Genomic DNA, 19,822 nt, shown 5'->3' with positions numbered 1-19,822 from the left:
CTTTCAAAAAAATTGCCCACACAAAAATGTTCTAAAGTGCACAAACTATTTTCTTCTATTACAAGACATAATTCAACCCCTTTTTTCATTCATCATTATAGACATCAATTAATTGTACTGTTATTGTACAGCTATATTCTCAGTTAACAACTGTAGAGTTTTGTCCCCAGACTGCAGTGCCCTTTAGTTTCTGTTCCTGCCTTTTATAGAACATATTTTATCTTTTACTTGCAGCTCTCATTTTATGACAGTAACACTGTCCCTACTTATAGCATATTCTAATATGATGTAGACTGAATAAGCACTTAACCAAATTGTTATGATTGTCTTTAAAATAAATAATTTCAGACAAAGTCCTAAGTGATTCTCTTACGGTAATATATAAAAACTTTTAACATCGGACTGCCTTTGATTCAGAGACCTTTTCTCACTTTCTCATTTACTTATTATGTGGTCACATTCTAGATAATTTAAGTTTCTGAATAAGTGACTTTTGTATCACTGAGGTAGTATTTTATAGGGGAAATCTCACTCTACTGTACAATATATTACTTCTTAAAAGTATTATCATCTTATCTTCCATTGTAATATGTCCTGACTTCTTACCTTTTCTTCTTTAACCAGGATTACCTGAGCTGGAATTGGAAGCAATTGATAACCAGTTTGGACAACCAGGAAGTGGTGATCAGGTTTCATGGACAAATAATACAGTGACAGCTGTAAATCAGAATAAGCCAGAGGAGTGAGTAATACATTTTGTATATTATGAAGTATCAGATACCAACTTCTACAGCAAAGAACTACTTTTCCCAAACTAGATTCCAGCCTGCATTGGTATTTTGTGAGATGTTAATAGAAGTGAAAGTTTAATGAAAAGAAAAGGATGGAGGAGGACACCAAATCAAACAGATTTATTTACTGCATGACTGCAAGGCTAGTGTACATTGTAATTATCAGGAGGCTGATAAGAGTATGCAGCTGTTGTTTTATTTTTCATCTCTTACTTTTCTTTGATTGATTACCATAAAATTCCTGGGACCTGTGGATGAATTGGCCTCAGCACAACAACTGTGTTGCTCTTTATTTTGTCCAGCTTTTCTCTTTGTTTGGAGCAAGAGTGGATAAGAAGGGAAGGTACTTTCCACATCTACTCAGTGTCCCATCTTAATTAGAATTTAATTTCTTAATCCACACGGGTAGCTCCATTCCAACACATAGACTATATCTCATATATAGCAACCAAAGGATGAGTAGGTAATATTGAGTGTGGAGCCTTAACTGTGAACTGTAGTCCCATTCACCTTCCCAAAAGAAGAACCCTTATAATTACATTATTATACAAGTAGTATTAGTACTAGTATTATCTTCTATGTATTTCCAAGTTTTATGCATCAGTTGGTATCAGTTTGGATTAGACTACGTATTTCCTGCATGTAATCAACAATTTATCGCTTAACACTGAGCATGTTTCATTTTTCTAGTTTGATTTCTTTTGTAAATGGTAATCATGTCATGTTATCAATATAATTTGATCATCTTTGAAAATTAAGTAATATAATGTGTACTGTTTTGATTATGGTTCAATTATCAATAATTAATGGCACCCATAGAATAAATAGTATAAATCTTGATATAGACTAAATGATTTTTTTCTGAGTTTTTGGTTGATTTTTATTTTTTACTTCTGTTAAGAATTATTTTCTCTTAACTATGGTTAATTTTTCAGGCTATTTCTGTAAGCTAACATGAAGAATATGGAAACAAAATTCAGTGATTGACAAAATAATGAAAAATATATTCAAGCTACATACCAAACATTCATAAATTTCTGCCCATTAAGTATAGAAAATTTCATTGCATAAGAATTGGTTAAAAAAGCATCTCAACAGAGAATTTCCTAGAACTATATTTGCATATATATGTGTTTGTGTGTGTGTATTTGCATTCTTAAGGTTGAGTACTTATTTGCTATATCAGTCTTAAACTTTCTTATCTTTTGATTCTGCAGCCAGTGCATTAGTTCACAGTTAGATGAGCTTCTCTGTCCACCAACAACAGTCGAAGGAAGAAATGATGAGAAGGCTCTTCTTGAACAGCTGGTATCCTTCCTCAGTGGCAAAGATGAAACTGAGCTAGCTGAACTAGACAGAGCTCTGGGAATTGACAAACTTGTTCAGGTATTTACTAAAGTTGGCATTATTTAAATGATGGACCCCTGAAAGCTAGAAACTTATTTTTAAAGCAAGACTTTTCCGTATTACTCTCACTGTGTTTTAGCTGTTTTATAATTTACCCTTGTGAAAGTTATCAAAATATATAATAGTTAAATAATGGGCTTTTTAAACAAAAATATCGTAATAATTAGAATTAGAAATAATTAGAATTAGAGAGTTTTAGGCTTTTACTGTGGAACATAATCTTAGAAGCTCCCCCTAGAATAGAATCCATATTTTATATCATCACTTCTTATTTTAGGACTTAATTTGTCCTTCATTCATGCTAGACTTCAACCTATATGTTCCATGACATTCCAACTTCCGGGTTAGCGTTTTTCAGACTTTGTAGTTAAACGATCACTTTAGTGTATCATGACCAGTATTTTTTTTTTTTAACATCTTTATTAGAGTATAATTGCTTTACAGTGGTGTGTCAGTTTCTGCTTTATAACAAAGTGAATCAGTTATACATATACAAATGTCCCCATATTTCTTCCCTCTTGCATCTCCCTCCCTCCCACCCTCCCTATCCCACCCATCTAGGTGGTCACAAAGCACCGAGCTGATCTCCCTGTGCTATCCGGCTGCTTCCCACTAGCTATCTGTTTTACGTTTGGTAGTGTATATATGTCCATGCCACTCTCTCACTTTGTCCCAGGTTACCCTTCCCCCTCCCCGTATCCTCAAGTCCATTCTCTATTAGGTCTGCATCTTTATTGCTGTCTTGCCCCTAGGTTCTTCTGACCATTTTCTTTTTCTTTTTTTTAGATTCCATATGTACGTGTTAGCATACGGTATTTGTTTTTCTCTTTCTGACTTACTTCACTCTGTATGACAGTCTCTAGGTCCATCCACCTCACTACAAATAACTCAGTTTCATTCCTTTTTATGGCTGAGTAATATTCCATTGTATATATGTGCCGCATCTTCTTTATCCATTCATCTGTTGATGGACACTTAGGTTGCTTCCATGTCCTGGCTATTGTAAATAGAGCTGCAATGAACATTTTGGTACATGACTCTTTTGGAATTATGGTTTTCTCAGGGTATATGCCCAGTAATGGGATTGCTGGGTCGTATGGTAGTTCTATTTTTAGTTTTTTAAGGAACCTCCATACTGTTCTCCATAGTGGCTGTATCAATTTACATTCCCACCAACAGTGCAAGGGGTTCCCTTTTCTCCACACCCTCTCCAGCATTTATTGTTTGTAGATTTGTTTGATGATGGCCATTCTGACCGGTGTGAGATGATCTCATTGTAGTTTTGATTTGCATTTCTCTAATGATTAATGATGTTGAGCATTCTTTCATGTGTTTGTTGGCAATCTGTATATCTTCTTTGGAGAAATGTCTATTTAGGTCTTCTGCCCATTTTTGGATTGGGTTGTTTGTTTTTTTGATATTGAGCTCATGAGTTGCTTGTATGTTTTGGAGATTAATCCTTTGTCAGTTGCTTCATTTGCAAATATTTTCTCCCATTCTGAGGGTTGTCTTTTCGTCTTGTTTATGGTTTCCTTTGCTGTGCAAGAGCTTTTAAGTTTCATTAGGTCCCATTTGTTTATTTTTGTTTTTATTTCCATTTCTCTAGGAGGTGGGTCAAAAGGATCTTGCTGTGATTTATGTCATAGAGTGTTCTGCCTATGTTTTCCTCTAAGAGTTTGATGGTGTCTGGCCTTACATTTAGGTCTTTAATCCATTTTGAGTTTATTTTTGTGTATGGTGTTAGGGAATGTTCTAATGTCATTCTTTTACATGTAGCTGTCCAGTTTTCCCAGCACCACTTATTGTAGAGGCTGTCTTTTCTCCATTGTATATTCTTGCCTCCTTTATCAAAGATAAGGTGACCATATGTGCATGGGTTTACCTCTGGGCTTTCTATCCTGTTCCATTGATCTATATTTCTGTTTTTGTGCCTGTACCATCCTGTCTTGATTACTGTAGCTTTGTAGTATAGTCTGAAGTCAGGGAGCCTAATTCCTCCAGCTCCGTTTTTCGTTCTCAAGATTGCTTTGGCTGTTCAGGGTCTTTTGTGTTTCCATACAAATTGTGAAATTTTTTGCTCTAGTTCTGTGAAAAATGCCTGTGGTAGTTTGATAGGGATTGCATTGAATCTGTAGATTGCTTTGGGTAGTATAGTCATTTTCACAATGTTGATTCTTCCAATCCAAGAACATGGTATTTCTCTCCATCTATTTGTATCATCTTTAATTTCTTTCATCAGTGTCTTATAATTTTCTGCATACAGGTCTTTTGTCTCCTTAGGTAGGTTTATTCCTAGATATTTTATTCTTTTTGTTGCAGTGGTAAATGGGAGTGTTTTCTTAATTTCACTTTCAGATTTTTCATCATTAGTGTATAGGAATGCAAGAGATTTCTGTGCATTAATTTTGTATCCTGCTACTTTACCAAATTCATTGACTAACTCTAGTAGTTTTCTGGTAGCATCTTTAGGATTCTCTATGTATAGTATCATGTCATCTGCAAACAGTGACAGCTTTACTTCTTCTTTTCCAATTTGGATTCCTTTTATTTCTTTTTCTTTTCTGATTGCTGTGGCTAAAACTTCCACAACTATGTTGAATAATAGTGGTGAGAGTGGGCAACCTTGTCTTGTTCCTGATCTTAGTGGAAATGGTTTCAGTTTTTCACCCTTGAGGACAATGTTGGCTGTGGGTTTGTCATATATGGCCTTTATTATGTTGAGGAAAGTTCCCTCTATGCCTACTTTCTGCAGGGCTTTTATCATAAATGGGTGTTGAATTTTGTCAAAAGCTTTCTCTGCATCTATTGAGATGATCATATGGTTTTTCTCCTTCAATTTGTTAATATGGTGTATCACGTTGATTGATTTGCGTATATTGAAGAATCCTTGCATTCCTGGGATAAACCCCACTTGATCATAGTGTATGATCCTTTTAATGTGCTGTTGGATTCTGTTTGCTAGTATTTTGTTGAGGATTTTTGCATCTATGTTCATCAGTGATATTGGCCTGTAGTTTTCTTTCTTTGTGACATCGTTGTCTGGTTTTTGTATCAGGGTGATGGTGGCCTTGTAGAATGAATTTGGGAGTGTTCCTCCCTCTGCTGTATTTTGGAAGAGTTTGAGAAGGATAGGTGTTAGCTCTTCTCTAAATGTTTGATAGAATTCGCCTGTGAAGCCATCTGGTCCTGGACTTTTGTTTGTTGAAAGATTTTTAATCACAGTTTCATTTTCAGTGCTTGTGATTGTCTGTTCCTATTTTCTGTTTCTTCCTGGTTCAGTCTTGGAAGGTTGTGCATTTCTAAGAATTTGTCCATTTCTTCCAGGTTGTGCATTTTATTGGCATATAGCTGCTTGTAGTAATCTCTCATGATCCTTTGTATTTCTGCAGTGCCAGTTGTTACTTCTCCTTTTTCATTTCTAATTCTATTGATTTGAGCCTTCTCCCTTTTTTTCTTGATAAGTCTGGCTAATGGTTTATCAATTTTGTTTATCTTCTCAAAGAACCAGCTTTTAGTTTTATTGATCTTTGCTATCATTTCCTTCATTTCTTTTTCATTTATCTCTGATCTGATCTTTATGATTTCTTTCCTTCTGCTAACTTTGGGGTTTTTTTGTTCTTCTTTCTCTAATTGCTTGAGGTGTAAGGTTAGGATGTTTATTTGAGATGTTTCTTGTTTCTTAAGGTAGGCTTATATAGCTATAAACTTCCCTCTTAGAACTGCTTTTGCTGCATCCCATAGGTTTTGGGTCATTGTGTTTTCATTGTCATTTGTTTCTAGGTATTTTTTGATTTCCTCTTTGATTTCTTCAGTGATCTCTTGGTTATTAAGTAGTGTGTTGTTTAGCCTCCATGTGTTTGTATTTCTTACAGAATTTTTCCTGTAATTGATATCTAGTCTCATAGCGTTGTGGTCAGAAAAGATACTTGATACGATTTCAATTTTCTTAAATTTACCAAGGCTTGATTTGTGACCCAATATATGATCTATCTTGGAGAATGTTCCATGAGCACTTGAGAAGAATGTGTATTCTGTTGTTTTTGGATGGAATGTCCTATAAATATTAATTAAGTCTGTCTTGTTTAATGTATCATTTAAAGCTTGTGTTTCCTTATTTATTTTCATTTTGGATGATCTGTCCATTGGTGAAAGTGGGGTGTTAAAGTCCCCTACTATGATTGTGTTACTGTCGATTTCCCCTTTTATGGCTGTTAGTATTTGCCTTATGTATTGAGGTACTCCTATGTTGGGTGCATAAATGTTTATAATTGTTATATCTTCTTCTTGGATTGATCCCTTGATCATTATGTAGTGTCCTTCTTTGTCTCTTGTAATAGTCTTTGTTTTAAAGTCTATTTTGTCTGATATGAGAATTGCTACTCCATCTTTCTTTTGATTTCCACTTGCATGGAATATCTTTTTCCATCCTCTCACTTTTAGTCTGTATGTGTCCCTAGGTCTGAAGTGGGTCTCTTGTAGACAGCATATATGCGGGTCTTGTTTTTGTATCCATTCAGCCAGTCTATGTCTTTTGGTTGGAGCATTTAATCCATTTACATATAAGGTAATTATCGATATGTATGTTCCTATTACCATTTTCTTAATTGTTTTGGGTTTATTATTGTAGGTCTTTTCCTTCTCTTGTGTTTCCTGCCTAGAGAAGTTCCTTTAGCATTTGTTGTAAAGCTGGTTTGGTGGTGCTGAATTCTGTTAGCTTTTGCTTGTCTGTAAAGCTTTTAATTTCTCCGTCAAATCTGAATGAGATCCTTGCTGGGTAGAGTAATCTTGGTTGTAGGTTTTTCTCTTTCATCACTTTAAATATGTCCTGCCACTCCCTTCTGGCTTGCAGAGTTTCTGCTGAAAGATCAGCTGTTAACCTTTTGGGGATTCCCTTATGTGTTACTTGTTGTTTTTCCCTTGCTGCTTTTAATATTTGTTCTTTGTATTTAATTTTTGATAGTTTGATTAATATGTGTCTTGGCGTGTTTCTCCTTGGATTTATCCTGTATGGGACTCTCTGTGCTTCCTGGACTTGATTAACTATTTCCTTTCCCATATTAGGGAAGTTTTCAACTATAATCTCTTCAAATATTTTCTCAGTCCCTTTCTTTTTCTCTTCTTCTTCTGGGACCCCTATAATTCGAATGTTGGTGCATTTAATGTTGTCCCAGAGGTCTCTGAGACTGTACTCAATTCTTTTCATTCTTTTTTCTTTATTCTGCTCTGCAGTAGTTATTTCCACTATTTTATCTTCCAGGTCACTTATCCGTTCTTCTGCCTCAGTTATTCTGCTATTGATCCCTTCTAGAGAGTTTTTAATTTCATTTATTGTGTTGTTCATCTCTGTTTGTTTGCTCTTTAGTTCCTCTAGGTCCTTGTTAAACGTTTCTTGTATTTTCTCCTTTCTATTTCCAAGATTTTGGATCATCTTTACTATCATTATTCTGAATTCTTTTTCAGGTAGACTGCCTATTTCCTCTTCATTTGTTAGGTCTGGTGGGTTTTTGCCTTGCTCCTTCATCTGCCGTGTGTTTCTCTGTCTTCTCGTTTTGCTTAACTTACTGTGTTTGGGGGTCTCCTTTTCACAGGCTGCAGGTTCGTAGTTTCCGTCGTTTTTGGTGTCTGTCCCCAGTGGCTAGGTTGGTTCAGTGGGTTGTGTAGGCTTCCTGGTAGAGGGGACTAGTGCCTGTGTTCTGGTGGATGAGGCTGGATCTTGTCTTTCTGGTGGGCAGGTCCACGTCTGGTGGTGTGTTTTGGGGTGTCTGTGGCCTTATTATGATTTTAGGCAGCCTCTATGCTAATAGATGGGGTTGTGTTCCTGTCCTGCTAGTTGTTTGGCATAGGGTGTCCTGCACTGTAGCTTGCTGGTTGTTGAGTGGAGCTGGGTCTTGGCATTGAGATGGAGATCTCTGGGAGATTTTCGCCGTTTGATATTACGTGGAACTGGGAGGTCTCTTGTGGACCAGTGTCCTGAACTTGGCTCTCCCACCTCAGTGGCACAGCCCTTACGCCTGGCTGGAGCACCAAGAGCCTGTCCTCCACACGACTCAGAATAAAAGGGAGAAAAAAAACAAAGAAAGAAAGAAGAAGATAAAATAAAATAAAATAAAGTTATTAAAATAAAAAATAATAATTAAGAAAAAAATTTTTTAAGTAATTAAAAAAAAAAAACGGACAGACAGAACCCTAGGACAAATGGTAAAAGCAAAGCTGTACAGACAAAATCACACACAGAAGCATACACATACACACTCACAAAAAGAGAAAAAGGGGGAAAAATATATACATTGTTGCTCCCAAAGTCCACCTCCTCAATTTGGGATGATTCGTTGTCTATTCAGGTAGTCCACAGATGCAGGGTAAATCAAGTTGATTGTGGAGATTTAATCCGCTGCTCCTGAGGCTGCTGGGAGAGATTTCCCTTTCTCTTCTTTGTTCGCACAGCTCCCGGGGTTCAGCTTTGGATTTGGTCCCGCCTCTGCGTGTAGGTCGCCTGAGGGCGTCTGTTCTTCGCTCACACAGGACGGTGTTAAAGGAGCAGCTGTTTAGGGGGCTCTGGCTCACTCAGGCCGGGGGGAGGGAGGGGTAGGGATGTGGGGCGAGCCTTCGGCGGCAGAGGCCAACATGACATTGCACCAGCCTGAGGCGCGCCGTCTGTTCTCCCGGGGAAGTTGTCCCTGGATCACGGGACCCTGGCAGTGGCGGGCTGCACAGGTTCCCGGGAAGGGCGGTGTGGATAGTGACCTGTGCTCGCACACAGGCTTCTTGGTGGCGGCAGCAGCAGCCTTAGCGTCCCATGCCCGTCTCTGGGGTCTGCGCTGATAGCCACAGCTCGCGCCCGTCTCTGGAGCTCGTTTAAGCGGTGCTCTTAATCCCCTCTCCTCATGCACCAGGAAACAAAGAGGCAAGAAAAAGTCTCTTGTCTCTTCGGCAGCTGCAGACTTTTTCCCCCGGACTCCCTCCCGGCTAGCCGTGGCGCACTAGCCCCCTTCAGGCTGTGTTCACGCAGCCAACCCCAGTCCTCTCCCTGGGATCCGACCAAAGCCCAAGCCTCAGCTCCCAGCCCCCACTCACCCCAGCGGGTGAGCAGACAAGCCTCTCGGGCTGGTGACTGCTGGTCAGCACCGCTCCTCTGTGCGGGAATCTCTCGGCTTTGCCCTCTGCACCCCTGTGGCTGCGCTCTCCTCTGCAGCTCCAAAGCTTGCCCCCTCTGCCACTCGCAGTCTCCGCTGCGAAGGGGTTTCCTAGTGTGTGGAGACCTTTCCTCCTTCACAGCTCCCTCCCAGTGGTGCAGGTCCCATCCCTATTCTTTCGTCTCTGTTTTTTCTTTTTTCTTTTGCCCTACCCAGGTACGTGGGGAGTTTCTTGCCTTTTGGGAGGTCTGAGGTCTTCTGCGTTCCGTAGGTGTTCTGTAGGAGTTGTTCCACATGTAGATGTATTTCTGATGTATTTGTGGGGAGGAAGGTGATCTCTGCGTCTTACTCTTCCGCCATCTTGAAGCTCCTCCTTCTCTCATAAAGAATGCTCAGAAATTCTTGGGTGGGTCCAAGGGGGGCAGAAGGTGGCTGTGGGGTCAGCTGGTGGGCACAATTATCACATGGCTCCCTCTGATGGGTCTGCAACTCGATGTGGAATAGTGAATAAAAGGGTCAGTTCATCCTCAGGGTTCCTATGATTCACTCTAGAGGCCGCCATCAGTATTTTTTTAATGGAGTAGAACAATGTAGAATACAGAGTATCAGAATGCAGAAAAAGGGGAAGTTATGTTTCATGAAACTCTGTTTTCAGTTACACACACACACACACACACACACACACACACACAACAGGTCACAATTTAAATTACATTTCTTACAATGAGTAATGGTCAAAAAGTTTGACTATTGCATTCTGTTAGGTCAGCTATGAATTTTTTTTTCAAATGAGATAAAAGCATGATTTCTGTATTTGAGATAGAAAAATTAATCCCTCCTTTAGGAATCTACTTCTCATGGTAACCCATTAAATGTAACATTTGTTGATTCTTAGACTTTGCAGTGAGGTTCTTTTCAAACCGTTTAGCTTTATTTCATTGATGTAAGGCCCTTATTTTAACCATATTTTCATCTCTTTACTGAGATTTTAAACATCTCAGTTAATCTATTACTCCATTTCAGAAGTAACTTTTATAAGTGATTCCTTTAAGTAGCAAACTTCTGGAGAGCTTCATGAATTCAGCATGAATATATTATTATGAAACTTTCTAGAGATAACATGCTCTCAGATCCAAAATCATATAGAGAAGCATGTCATTTATTGCCAGAAATTTATTTGTAAAATGTTCTGGCTTATTTTCCAACAGGGAGGTGGATTAGATGTATTATCAGAGAGATTTCCACCACAACAAGCAACACCGCCATTGATGATGGAAGAAAGACCCAATCTTTATTCCCAGCCTTATTCTTCTCCTTCGCCTACTGCCAATCTCTCTAGCCCTTTCCAAGGCATGGTCAGGCAAAAACCTTCACTGGGGACTATGCCTGTTCAAGTAACACCTCCTCGAGGTGCTTTTTCACCTGGCATGGGCATGCAGACCAGGCAGACTCTAAACAGACCTCCAGCTGCACCCAACCAACTTAGACTTCAACTTCAACAGCGATTACAAGGACAACAGCAGGTGAGTACTCTTGTTCAGCTGGTGATCCTTTTTAAAGGTATGTGCTAACTCTCTCTCTCTGTAATAAGACAGCCCAATTGCTACAATAAAGGTATCAAGTCCACTCCCAGAATCTTTATGACTCAAAAAGTCATCCTTGGTCTTAGGATAAGAATAAGGGACATTTGTTCAATTAAAGACTTCTAGCTCATAACAAAGTACTTTGACAGCAACAGTTTAAAAGGAATTTACTTTTTTTTTTTGAGATAAGAAATATTTAGGATGGACATCATATAATTATTAAATTAATAAAATTGAAACATTGATTAATTTCTAAAGTAGAGCATCAGGAGATACTGTTTATCAGACTCACAGACTTAGAGAATGAACTTAACGGTTACCAGGGGGAAGGGTGGCGGGAAAGGATAGTTAGGGAGTTTGGGATTGACATGTACACACTGCTATATTTAAAATGGATAACCAACAAGGACCTACTGTATAGCACAGGAACTCTGCTCAATGTTATGTGGCAGCCTGGAGGGGAGGGGAGTTTGGGGGAGAATGGATACATGTGTATGTATGGCTGAGTCGCTTTGCTGTGCACCTGAAACTATCACAACATTGTTAATCAGCTATACTCCAATATAAAATAAAAGGTTTAAAAAAAAGAGAGAGAGATTGTTTATAATTGAACACAAAATGAAGTTTATGTTGTTTGTAGTTAGAGTGATTAAAGCCTAATGATGTCATAATACTAAGAGGACAGAGGAAGGGATAGTTTAGGGGTCCTGGGTGAGTTAAGTATTTTCTCTCATGACAAATAATGAGTAGGTATAATGACATAAATATTTAAGATTGTATAAGCAGCAGTTATAGAGATAATCATCAAGAACCAAAAACCCAAACTGTTAAAAGTATTGTTTCTGGGAAGCAGGACCGGGACTGTAGATTGTTGCTTCTTGTTATTAATCTTTTGTATTTTTTTAACCATATGTCTATATTGCTTTGAAGTTTTAAAAAAGCATTTAAAGAAATTCCCTGGAACCTTACTAATAGAGAAAGGAAGAGGAAGAAGGAGCTAAATTATATTAGACAGGCAGCATGATAAGATGACTGTAAGAGTTAGCTCTAGTTTCAAGTCCTAGTTTTAACCTTTTCTGAGGTGGGTTGATAGTCAAATTATTTAGCCTTTTAAAGCCTCTGATTCCTCATCTGTAAAAAGAATCTAATAAATAATTCCTTTACCTCATAGCTGTTGTGCGGATTAAATGAGATAATAGATGTAGAGCACAGATGTAAAGCTCTTAGCACAGTGCCTGGCATGTAGTCCCACTTAGTAAATACTAGCTATTATTATAAAATTGTATTCAGTAAATATAACAAATAATATAAAATGTGCTTCCATTCCACTTAAAAGGAGGAAGATGATGAAAGGGAGAAAGAGACAGATGACATAGGATGAAAAATATTTTTAATGGTAGACTAAGGAATAATTTTTAAATGCTGGAGTGGAATAAAGGACACAAAGAGGAATTAAGGGAAGAGAAAGAAGAAAACAGAAACAAAGGAAACAATAATACGTTCTGAGTATTGTTTAAGATAAACTACTTCTTGTTATAACTTGTCATTCATTATTAGATAGCACAATAAGAAATACTTAATAGTTCCCCTGTGTTGAATTTTTCACAAAATATATTTAGGGGGACTGTACTAGTTACTGAGATGAATACAAAGAATAAAAGATATAGGCAATTTTCAGAACTTACAATCAGCTTGGGGTATTCAAAACATAGTGTACAGTCAGCCCTCTGTATCTGCAGGTTCCGCATCTGCAGATTAAACCAACTGTGGATCAGAACGAGTATTTTTTAAAAATTCCAGAAAGTCCCAAAAAGCAAAATTTTCTGGCAATGAAAACTGCCTGATAAAAGAATAAGCTTCCTGAAAGAACTCTTTGTTTTGGCAAGAATTTATGTGGTGGCTGAATCAGGGTTCTCAACCTCATCACTATGAGCATTTGGGGACTGGTACATTGAAGGATGTTTAGCAACATCCCTGGCCTCTACCCACCAGATACTAGTAGCAACCCCTCCCCAAGCTGTGGTAACCAAGAATGTCGTCATATATTGCCAACTCTTCCTTATGGGGCAGAAGTCACCCCTGGTTGAGAACCTCTTGGCCAGATAATCATCTTTCAGGTTTACTGTAGAAGGACTTCTTGCTAAGGCACTGGAAAAAAATCCATTCAGGCAGGTAAAGTGACAGCAAACCTGAATTGTGTGTGTGTGCACATGTGTGCATTTTATACATATAGGCTGGGTTTGTGCTCTTCCACTGGCCTCAAGCACCACATCTCCTTTAGTAACACAAGCCTGGCGGTGTGACCTTTAAAGGCTTTTGAATTTGTGTAACCAGCTCTAAGGATTACCAGCTTCTCTTTTCCCACTCCCTAACCCCCCAAAGGTTAAGGTTTTGGAGGAGATAAAGGATATGGTGATCCTTTTAGGAAGACTTCCTTGGAAGAAGTAGAATTTGACCTGCTTACTGGAAAATGGGTAGCATTTTAGTAATCAGAAAGAAGGAGCAGTTTAGAGTGAGACTGTTGTACACAGCATTAGTTAGGTTGTACACACAGATAGTCAAGGGGAGGGGAAGATAAACTGAGTTTTTCCAAGGGCAGGAATAATTTTTCTTTAACAGAAAGTCCTTGTAGATTGCTGCTTTTAGAATAATTCCTTCTACTTCTAAAAGTAACCTATTTATTTTCTAAGGTTTTGATTTATTTTCTAAGGTTCTTTTCTCACTTTTACTAGTTCTCAAGCATTTTTCCTCTGTCCCGACCCATTTCATTTTCATGTTATCTCACAATTCAAAGAATATATAAAGCTGTAAGCTTGGAATCCCAACTCCCACACGTCTGGCAATTTTACTTCTCTTCATCGCTAAGTATTAATGTATTTTCACCTATCCTCATTGCCTTCTCTTCTGTTTTTAGACTTGCTGTTCTTTCTGCCTTGAGTTAACTCTACCATCCTCTTTGCCACCTGGCATTCTCATCTTTCAAGGTCCCGTTGAGCTCACTCATGCTCTTGGTCCCTGCCTTCAGGTCCTAGGCTAAGTTAGTTGCTCCCCCAGTGCTGCTCTACACATCTCTATATATGCAGTATAGCGCTTGTGCGTTGCACTTCTGTGTTGGCCTCTGCCACTCAACAGAGAGTTCCCAGAAAATAGAAATTTGCTCACTTTTGTAGCCTGAAAACTTTATATACTATCTTGCATATACTGAGTTTTTTGATAAATCTTTGTAAAACTTATGGTTCATTTAAACTTATGTGCAAGGTCTGTTGAGTTTAAGAAGTATGTAGATTTTCATACTTAAGTATTTTAGAACCATAATATTGGTTATCTTTATTTTTGACGTGATTCTGAATGTTTTACCCTATTCCACAGTGCCGTGCCTGAAAGTTGTAATTTTAATATTTATATTATATTGGGCTTTTCCCTCCAAATCAATTTGTTTTCTAATCTAATGGGAGTCAAAAAATGAATGAAACTACAGTTAAGAATTGAGCTTTTTGGAGATAGCTGTTTGCAGCTCTTTGGATTCTCTTATAAAATTTTCATAGGCTTTCTAGTTTGCAAATAGTATATTAAAATATATTAAATGTATTAAATATGAATATAATAAAATACATTGATATGTCAATGTATTTTATAAATAATTTATATATTATTAAGTACCATATAAACACAAAACAGTATTGATATTATTACTGTTATCTCTCTGAAAAGTTTATTCATATCAAATTGTTGAGTAAGAAATCCTTTAAGCAATAGATTGTTTATCAGGAGATATCACTTCTAAGGATGCTTGTTTTGTTATTTGATAAAGTTAAGGCATGCCTATGACCTGGAATCCTAAGCCTGATATAGATATTATCTTTCAAACTAATGTTCCGTAGAAGATTGTTCTAGGAGATAATAATAACTGTTAATGGCTATATGTCAGAAAAAAAGGTTCATGATAAATAAATTGCATAGTTTATCCCCTTCTTGGAGTTCTGCACTGTGCTTTGGCCAATTAAAGGCTCATAGAATTAATACAGTAAAGAAATCTGTTTCACTTTGTGTAACCCATTATTTCCAATGCTTAATACAGCACAGCATGCTATTTTCCTGGCACATCTATTAATATCCTGCAGAACAATGTTCTTTAGAACACCAATTTGGGAAATGCTGGTCTAAAGTAATTTACTTCTTCTAGTTAAATAAATAATCCATTTTCTCAGACCATTTGTTTCTTATATAATTCTCTCCAGCTAATGAAATTACGTTGGATTTTCCCCAAATATGTACCCATCAGACAGGTACCCTCCAAGTCAGAAGTACCTCAACTTTTCCATTCATCTTCCAGACCTTTATAGAATGTTCCCTATTGTATATTTACTTTTTTACTCACGACAGTTTAAGACCTAAGGCTGATGTTTCTTTTCTCTCCATTATTGCACGTGTCTGAAATAACTAAGTTTTTTTTAAAAATTTTTATTGGAGTGTAGTTGCTTTACAATGTTGTTAGTTTCTACCGTACAGCAAAGTCAATCAGTTATACGTATACATATATCTCCTCTTTTCTGGATTTCCTTGCCATTTAGGTCACCACAGAGCATTGAGTAGAGTTCCCTATACTATACAGTAGGTTCTCATCAGTTATTTATTTTATACATAGTATCAATAGTGTATATATGTCAATCCCAGTCTCCCAATTCCTCCCACCCCCACCCCCACATCCCCCTTGGTATCCATATGTGTGTTCTCTAGTCTGTGTCTCTATTTCTGCTTTGTAAATAAGATCATCTATACCAATTTTTTCAGATTCCACATATATGCATTAATATACGATATTTGTTTATCTCTTTCTGACTTACTTCACTCTGTCTGACAGTCTCTAGGTCCATCCACGTCTCTACAAATTACCCAGTTTCGTTCCATTTTATGGCTGAGTAATATTCCATTGTATATATGTACCACATCTTCTTTATCCATTCATCTGTCAATGGACATTTAGATTGCTTTCATGTCCTGGCTGTTGTAAATAGTGCTGCAGTGAACATTGGGGTGCATGTGTCTTTTTGAATTATGGTTTTCTCTAGGTATATGCCCAGTAATGGGATTGCTGGGTCACGTGGTAGTTCTATTTTTAGTTTTTTAAGGACCTTCCATACTGTTCTCCATAGTGGCTGTATCAGTTTACATTCCCACCAACAGCACAAGAGGGTTCCCTTTTCTCCACACCCTCTCCAGCATTTGTTGTTTGTAGATTTTGAGATGATGGCCATTCTGACCAGTGTGAGGTGATATCTCATTGTAGTTTTGATTTGCATTTCTCTAATAATTAGTGATGTTGAGCATTCTTTCATGTGTTTGTTGGCCATCTGTATGCCTTCTTTGGAGAAATGTCTATTTAGGTCTTCTGCCCATTTTTTGATTGGGTTGTTTGTTTTTCTGATATTGAGCTGCATGAGCTGTTTATATATTCTGGAGATTAATCCTTTGTCAGTTGCTTTGTTTGCAAATATTTTCTCCCATTCTGAGGGTTTTTTCATATTGTTTATGGTTTCCTTTGCTTTGCAAAAGCTTTTAAGTTTAATTAAGTCCTATTTGTTTATTTTTCTTTTTATTTCCATTACTCTAGGAGGTGGGTCAAAAAAGATCTTGCTGCAATTTATGTCAAAGAGTGTTCTGCCTATGTTTTCCTCTAAGAGTTTTATAGTGTCTGGCCTTACATTTAGGTCTTTAATCAATTTTGAGTTTATTTTTGTGTATGGTGTTAGGGAGCGTTGTAATTTCATTCTTTTATATGTAGCTGTCCAGTTCTCCCAGCACCACTTATTTTTTTTTTTAATAAATGTATTTATTTTATTTATTTATTATTTTTGGCTGCATTGGGTCTTCGTTGCTGTGCGGACCTTCTCTAGTTGCGGCAAGCGGGGGCTACTCTTCGTTGTGGTGCGCGGGCTTCTTGCTGTGGTGGCTTCTCTTGTTGCGGAGCACAGGCTTTAGGCACATGGGCTTCAGTAGTTGTGGCTCGCGGGCTCTAGAGTGCAGGCTCAGTAGTTGTGGCTCACGGGCTTAGTTGCTCCGCAGCATGTGGCATCTTCCTGGACCAAGGCTCGAACCCGTGTCCCCTGCATTGGCAGGCAGATTCTTAACCACTGCGCCACCAGGGAAGCCCTCCCAGCACCACTTATTGAAGAGGCTATCTTTTCTCCATTGTATATTCTGGCCTCCTTTCTTATAGATTAGGTGACCACAGGTGCGTGGGTTTATCTCTGGGCTTTCTATCCTGTTCCATTGATCTATATTTCTGTTTTTGTGCCAGTACCATACTGTCTTGATTACTGTAGCCCTGTAGTATAGTCTGAAGTCAGGGAGCATGATTCCTCCAGCTTGGTTTTTTTTTTTTTTTCCCTCAACATTACTTTTGCTGTTCGAGGTCTTTTGTGTTTCCGTACAAATTGTAACATTTTTTTGTTCTAGTTCTGTGAAAAATGCCACTGATAATTTGAAAAGGATTGCATTGAATCTGTAGATTGTTTTGGGTAGTATAGTCATTTTCACAATATTGATTCTTCCAATCCAAGAACATGGTGTGTCTCTCCATCTGTTTGTGTTGTCTTTGATTTCTTTCATCAGTATCTTATAGTTTTCTGCGTACAGGTCTTTTGCCTCCTTAGGTAGGTTTATTCCTAGGTATTTTATTCTTTTTGTTGCAGTGGTGAATGGGATTGTTTCCTTAATTTCTCTTTCTGATCTTTCATTGTTAGTGTATAGGAATGCAAGATATTTCTGTGTATTAATTTTGTATCCTGTGACTTTACTAAATTCTTTGATGAGCTCTAATAGTTTTCTGGTGGCATCTTTAGGATTTTCTTTATATAGTATCATGTCATCTACAAACAATGACAGTTTTACCTCTTCTTGGCGAATTTGTATTCCTTTTATTTCTTTTTCTTCTCTGATTGCTGTGGCTAGGACTTTCAAAACTATGTTGAATCATAGTGGTGAGAGTGGGCACCCTTGTCTTGTTCCTGATTTTAGAGGAAATGCTTTCAGTTTTTCACCATTGAGAATAATGTTTGCTGTGGATTTGTCATATATGGCCTTTATTATGTTGAGGTAGTTTCCCTCTATGCTCACTTTCTGGAGAGTTTTTTTTATCATAAATGGGTGTTGAATTTTGTCGAAAGCTTTTTCTGCATCTATTGAGATGATCATATGGTTTTTGTTCTTCAATTTGTTAATACGGTGTATCACATTTATTGACTTGCATATATTGAAGAGTCTTTGCATCCCTGATATAAATCCCACTTGATTATGGTGTATGATCCATTCAATGTGTTGCTGGGCTCAGTTTGCTAGTATTTTGTTAAGGATTTTTGCATCTATATTCATCAGTGATACTGGCCTGAATTTTCATTTTTTTGTGAGATCGTTGTCTGGTTTTTGTATCAGGGTGATGGTGGCCTTGTAGAATGAATTTGGGAGTGTTCCTCCCTCTGCTGTATTTTGGAAGAGTTTGAGAAGGATAGGTGTTAGCTCTTCTCTAAATGTTTGATAGAATTCGCCTGTGAAGCCATCTGGTCCTGGACTTCTGTTTGTTTGAAGATTTTTAATCACAGTTTCAATTTCAGTGCTTGTGATTGGTCTGTTCCTATTTTCTGTTTCTTCCTGGTTCAGTCTTGGAAGGTTGTACCTTTCTAAGAATTTGTCCATTTCTTCCAGGTTGTCCATTTTATTGGCATATAGTTGCTTGTAGTAGTCTCTTATGATCCTTTGTATTTCTGCGGTGTCAGTTGAAACTTCTCCTTTTTCATTTCTAATTTTATTGATTTGAGTCCTCTCCCTTTTTTTCTTGATGGGTCTGACTAAAGGTTTATCAATTTTGTTTATCTTCTCAAAGAACCGACTTTTAGTTTTATTGATTTTTGCTATTGTTTTCTTTGTTTCTCTTTCATTTATTTCTGCTCTGATCTTTATGATTTCTTTCCTTCTAGTAACTTTGGGTTTCGTTTGTCCTTCTTTCTCTAGTTGCTTTAGGTGTAAGGTTAGGTTGTTTATTTGAGATTTTTCCTGTTTCTTGAGGTAGGATTGTATTGCTATAAACTTCCCTCTTAGAACTGCTCTTGCTGCCACCCATAGGTTTTGGGTCATCGTGTTTTCATTGTCATTTGTTTCTAGGTATTTTTTTATTTCCTTTTTGATTTCTTCAGTGATCTCTTGGTTACATAGTAGCACATTGTTTAGCCTCCCTGTGTTTGTGTTTTTCGCAGTTCTTTTTCCTGTAATTGATTTCTAATCTCATAGCATTGTGGTCAGAAACGATGGTTGATACGATTTCAGTTTTCTTAAATTTACCAAGGCTTGATTTGTGACCCAAGATGTGATCTATCCTGGAGAATGTCCTGTGTGCACTTGAAGAGAAAGTGTATTCTGCTGCTTTCAGATGTAATGTCCTATAAATATCAATTAAGTCTATCTGGTCTCATGTGTTATTTAAGACTTGTGTTTCCTTATTAATTTTCTGTCTGGATGATCTATCCATTGGAGTTAGTGGAGTGCTAAAGTCCCCCACTATTATTGTGTTACTGCTGAATTCCCCTTTTATGGCTGTTAGCATTTGCCTTATGTATTGAGGTGCTCCTGTGTTTTGAGTGCATAAATATTTACAATTATTACATCTTCTTCTTGGATTGATCCCTTGATCATCATGTGGTGTCCTTCCTTCTCTCTTGTGACAGTCTTTATTTGAAAGTCTATTTTTTCTGATACGAGTATTGCTACTCTAGCTTTCTTTTGATTTCCATTTGCATGGAATATTTTTCCATCCCCTCACTTTCAGTCTGTATGTGTCCCTAGGTCTGAAGTAGGTCTCTTGTAGACAACGTATATACAGGTCCTGTTTTTGTATCCATTCAGCCAGTCTGTGTCT

General features: G+C 37.6%; 1 protein-coding gene across 1 annotated transcript in view; it reads left to right on the top strand.

Moving 5' to 3' along the window:
- NCOA1 (nuclear receptor coactivator 1) overlaps positions 1-19,822 on the top strand; it is a 258,345-nt gene that overhangs the window by 205,935 nt on the left and 32,588 nt on the right. The window contains 3 exon segments of the mRNA XM_036872881.1: positions 625-742; positions 2,009-2,177; positions 10,540-10,854. Of these exon segments, the coding sequence (XP_036728776.1) occupies positions 625-742; positions 2,009-2,177; positions 10,540-10,854 (602 nt within the window).

This window comes from Balaenoptera musculus, chromosome 13 (assembly GCF_009873245.2).
Source record: "Balaenoptera musculus isolate JJ_BM4_2016_0621 chromosome 13, mBalMus1.pri.v3, whole genome shotgun sequence".
In the NCBI taxonomy this organism is placed as follows: domain Eukaryota; kingdom Metazoa; phylum Chordata; class Mammalia; order Artiodactyla; family Balaenopteridae; genus Balaenoptera; species Balaenoptera musculus.
This window is presented reverse-complemented; position numbering and strand designations above follow the sequence as displayed.